Source organism: Myotis davidii, unplaced genomic scaffold (assembly GCF_000327345.1).
Source record: "Myotis davidii unplaced genomic scaffold, ASM32734v1 scaffold1915, whole genome shotgun sequence".
In the NCBI taxonomy this organism is placed as follows: Eukaryota; Metazoa; Chordata; class Mammalia; order Chiroptera; family Vespertilionidae; genus Myotis; species Myotis davidii.
In genome coordinates, this window is record NW_006286237.1 from 784820 (window position 1) to 789310 (window position 4491).

The window sequence follows — 4491 nt, forward strand, 5'->3', positions numbered from 1 at the left end:
AGCCGCTCAGCGGGAGAGGAAGCTCAGCCTGGTGCACGCTCACAACGCAGCCCCAACACTTAGATGTACAACCTGACACACACCCCACGGGAAGAACCGTTAAAACCATGTTTAATACGTCCAGAAAGCAGTATGAAGTAAATTTCTAGATTCAAGATAAAAACAAACAAACAAAAACCACTCTGGACATAGAGTATACCAGTATACGGGTCCGCCTACGAGGCAACGCTATGAGGCCCAATAACAGCAGGTTTATTTAACAAAACACTGGAGGATTGGGTTTGTGTGACTACATAGAAGTTCTAATTAGCTTTTTTGTTAAGTCTGCCCGATAGTAAAGAATAACAATCCAGCCCGTGAATTTTACCCCATCCCTCGCCTCTTCTACTTCTTCCTCACTCTACAAGTAAAATAACTGTAGAATATTTAAAACTCAATCTATTTATCCTCCTGTCAGGCAACAAGTGGATTCCACAGCATCACAGCCACCCCATACTAGGGGCAATTAAATAATTTTAAACACTTCTTAACACAAAACTCACCAAATACAAACTCCTGCCTGTACACACACACTACACTAAATACATGTCACACACAGGAGCCTGCAACCTTTCTGAAATAACTTATCACACTAATTTCTTAAACACCAGGCACAGAAAACCTCCGCCTAAACCAACAGAAGAATTATATTCTGTATATTCAAGTTTTGATGCTGGGTGGGCTTTTCACTTCTCAAGTTTCACTTTTTTAAAATCCCTTCACTACAGGAGAAAATGAGGGACGTGGATTTGGCACTAGCCCCTCCTGCTAAGCCTGCCCCCATTCTCCTAGCAGTAAGCAAATACGCTCTGGGGTAAGCTCCTTGCAAGCCATCAATTCCTTAATCGGACAGCAGCCCTAGGTCAGGGTCAGATCCCCATATACTTACTTCCGAGAAAAATGACTTTGTCCGAGGTCATGATGGAATTAGATTCAAGATTCTACCCACTTAATTTGTTTTTTAGATTTAGAGAAACAGTTACTCCTTCATTTGCATAAGAGAAACTGACTTTTAAAAACACATAAAAATCCACACTCTCTCCTCTTGATAAAACTTTTTATACCAGCAAAATAGTACTCAAGTTTCACATCTGTTGTAAAATAACAGATTACCAAGTGAAATGAAATCCCCAAGTTCTAAAAAGCATTCCTATGCGATCTGCTGCCTGGCACTGTTCACTAGTCTTTCATCGGGGAAATGAAGTTACTCTTGCGAGGGGAAGGGCACTGGACTTTAGGGGCATTGACAGGAAGTATTTCCCCGTGACCTGGCTTCTAAAGGGCTCTTTTATGTAGTTGGCACCACCTACACGTCAGACAGCAGATCTGCTGAAGAGAAGCTGCGGTCCGGGCTGAAAGTCAGACCACCATTTTCCCGGAAAACAGCCTGACCACCTGGCCCAACTCACTGGGGCCTTTCCATTCCCATTTCCTTGGAAGTCCTTTCCCAAAAGCGGCTTCATTCTCTTTCCTCTGACTCCTGACTCCCAGGTCTGTCTGGTTGATAAAACATGGCGGGTAGGAAACTGGACAAACAGCACAACGGAGAACGGAGAATGTCCTCCCCCCCCACCCCAAGCAGCGGCCCAGGAGGCGGCCACGTTTCTACACAGGTTCCAACAAATGTGTAAAAAGGCAACAAAACCACCGACGAAAACTGGAATGCAGCCCCCATGCTCCCTGGAGACTGGAGCCCCATTCCTAACTGCCCAATCCCACCCCACCCCAGAGAAAACCACCCTTAGGCCAACGTGTTCTCACGCTCAGCCCTCTGCTCTGTTCTCTCCCATCCAGGAACGCGGCCGGCCGAGGGCTCTCTCTCTTCCACACTCATGAGATGCGTGAATATTTCCATAATAAAAAGTGCTGCACTCACACCTGGAAGTGACTGGCTCACGCCGAGGAAAGTAATGACTGCTTACACCAGGAAGAAAGCTTATGATCGAAATAAACAGATGAACAGAGGGGAGGAGGCCTGGCCAGGTCGGAGGGCGCCTGGCCATGATGCTTCACGAGGAATGGTCTACACCAGCTGTGGGCAAACTACGGCCCGCGGGCCGGATCCGGCCCGTTTGAAATGAACTAAAAAAAAAAAAAAAAAAAAAGACAGTACCCTTTTATGTAATGAGGTTTACTTTGAATTTATATTAGTTCACACAAACACTCCATCCATGCGTTTGTTCCGGCCCTCCGGTCCAGTTTAAGAACCCACTGTGGCCCTCGAGTCAGAAAGTTTGCCCACCCCTGGTCTACACGGAAAGATTTAAATGCCTGTTGATGTTGTTTTTTAAAAAAAGGACTTACGTGAATGCATTAAGTCAAATTCCACATCTTTGTTCTAAACATCTTATAACTATGGCACAGAAAGGTCTCATTTGCCCTAGAACCGTGGTCGGCAAACCGTGGCTCGCGATATAATTACATATTGTTTTTGTGATTCATCACTATGCTTTAATTATGTTCAATTTGTAACAATGAAATTGGGGGTCACCACAACATGAGGCACTGTATTAAAGGGCCGCGGCGTCAGGAAGGTTGAGAACCACTGACGAAAGCTTCTCACACCTCAGATTTTAAAATTCAGTGGCAGCCTGGCCGGGTGATTCGGTGGCTGGGGCATTCTCCGGACACCACAAGGTTGTGGGTTCAATTCCCCGTCAGAGAAGATAGCTAGGTTGCAGCTTCCATCCCCAGTCAGGGCACATACGGGAGGCGATCGATCCATGTTCTCTCTCATACTAACATCTGTCTGTCTGTCTGTCTCTCCCCCTGCTCCTCTCTCTCTAAAAATGAAAATTAAGTCAATATACATATTCTCAGGTGAGGATTAAAAAAAAGTTCACAATGGGTATGGGTTTCTTTGGGAGTGATAAAAATGTTCTAGTGCTGACTCTGAAAAGATGAAAAATCGATGAATTGTACAGTATATGAATTATATCTCAATAAACCTGTTATTTTTTAAAGTAACTGTATGTTCTTCCTTCACTTAAGAACGTTTCTATTGATAAGCCTTTTCTCCCAATGTCAAGGATTTAACGTGGCCAAAGAATCACAACCACAGAAAAATGCTGTGACGGACACACACAGAAGTAGAAAGCCAGAGAAGGTTAGGCCGAAGGCCATCAGCCGCCCTCGCGGGTTCTGCTCAGGGGACAGAGTCGGCCCTTGGACTGAAGGGTCCCGGGTTTGACTCTGGGTCGCAGGCTCAATCCTCAGCCCTGACCCGGGCGTGTGCGGAAGGCACCCAACCGATGTCTCTCTCATGTGGATGTTTTTCTCTCGCCGTCTCTCCCCCTTCTTTCCACTCTCTCTTAAAAAAAGGAAAAAAAAATATCCTCCAGTGAGGATTAACAACAAAATCAAGCAAACTGCGAATTAGGGAGACTGATAGGCTGAATGAGAGTGAGCGAGCTCCATTCACTAACACGTCTTTGACACAAAGAAAGGATTTAGGCCTTATCCGCTCCTAAGGGTGGAACCAATAGGCTCATGCAAAGATGCTGACTGTGTGAAAACACGGAAAAGTTTGTTTTACACTCTGGCTACCGTGATGAAGGGATCAAACTAATGGCCAGAGGAAGTGAAAGTTGAAAAACTGTGCCTCGTGTGCCATCTGGGGTGTGACTGAAATCCCTGGCGTTGGGACATTTCCAAAGGAGAAATTGGTGAAATCTTGCCTGCCTATGGCCAAGTGTTTGGGGCAGGAAGGACGTTATTAAAGCATCAACTACATTCCCATCGAACTTGGGAGATGCAAACAGCGCTTACTGAGCGGTCACCTACGTCTGCCCGACAGCTCCGTCCCCAAATGACCGTCTCCCAGCACCACACGGCGACACGGCAAGTGTGCCGTCTCCTTAAAACGACACCACAGCACACCAGGAGGGACGGGAATTTGTACTTTAAAGGTAACAAGACCAGGAGCCGGGGTAACGGAAGAGTAAAACAGCAGCACCGGACTCGGCCTGGCTATCCCACAGCTGACGGGCCGGAAACAAAGGTCCACGCTCCTCTCCAAACCTCTCATTCCCTCAATCGCGTGAATGTTACTGTATTTCCACACGTTCCTGGGGAACGGCCCCATGTTTCCAAGAGGAAGGCCGCTGAGGCCCCTCCTCACGAGGAAGCAGCTGCCCCCAACCCAGGATCCACACAAGAGCAAACACCCGCTGCACAGGCCCTGCCCCGACCCCCCGACGAGGAGCACCGCGTGAACAGCCCCCAGCCCAAACCCAGCGAGCAAACCTCACCGAGCAGCAGCCGTTATGTAACCACGGCCGCTCCCGAGTCACTGTTTCTACGAGACGAAGCCACTTGTTCCCGAGGAGCTTCCGAACGCACAAGTTTCCGAAACAGTTTCCATCCCCAGAAGAGCCCCTCCCCGAGGGCTGCCCGCCGGGGCTGCTCCTCCTGGGATCCCACCCCCAGCCCGGCCCCGCCGCCCCGGCCCCG

At 48.1% G+C, this 4491-nt stretch overlaps 1 protein-coding gene across 1 annotated transcript in view; it reads right to left on the bottom strand.

The window, feature by feature from the left end:
- The window catches only part of KDM5B (lysine (K)-specific demethylase 5B), a 41576-nt gene that overhangs the window by 27258 nt on the left and 9827 nt on the right, over window positions 1-4491 (bottom strand). The window contains 2 exon segments of the mRNA XM_015559884.1: window positions 4290-4323; window positions 4325-4449. Coding sequence (XP_015415370.1) covers window positions 4290-4323; window positions 4325-4449 — 159 coding nt within the window.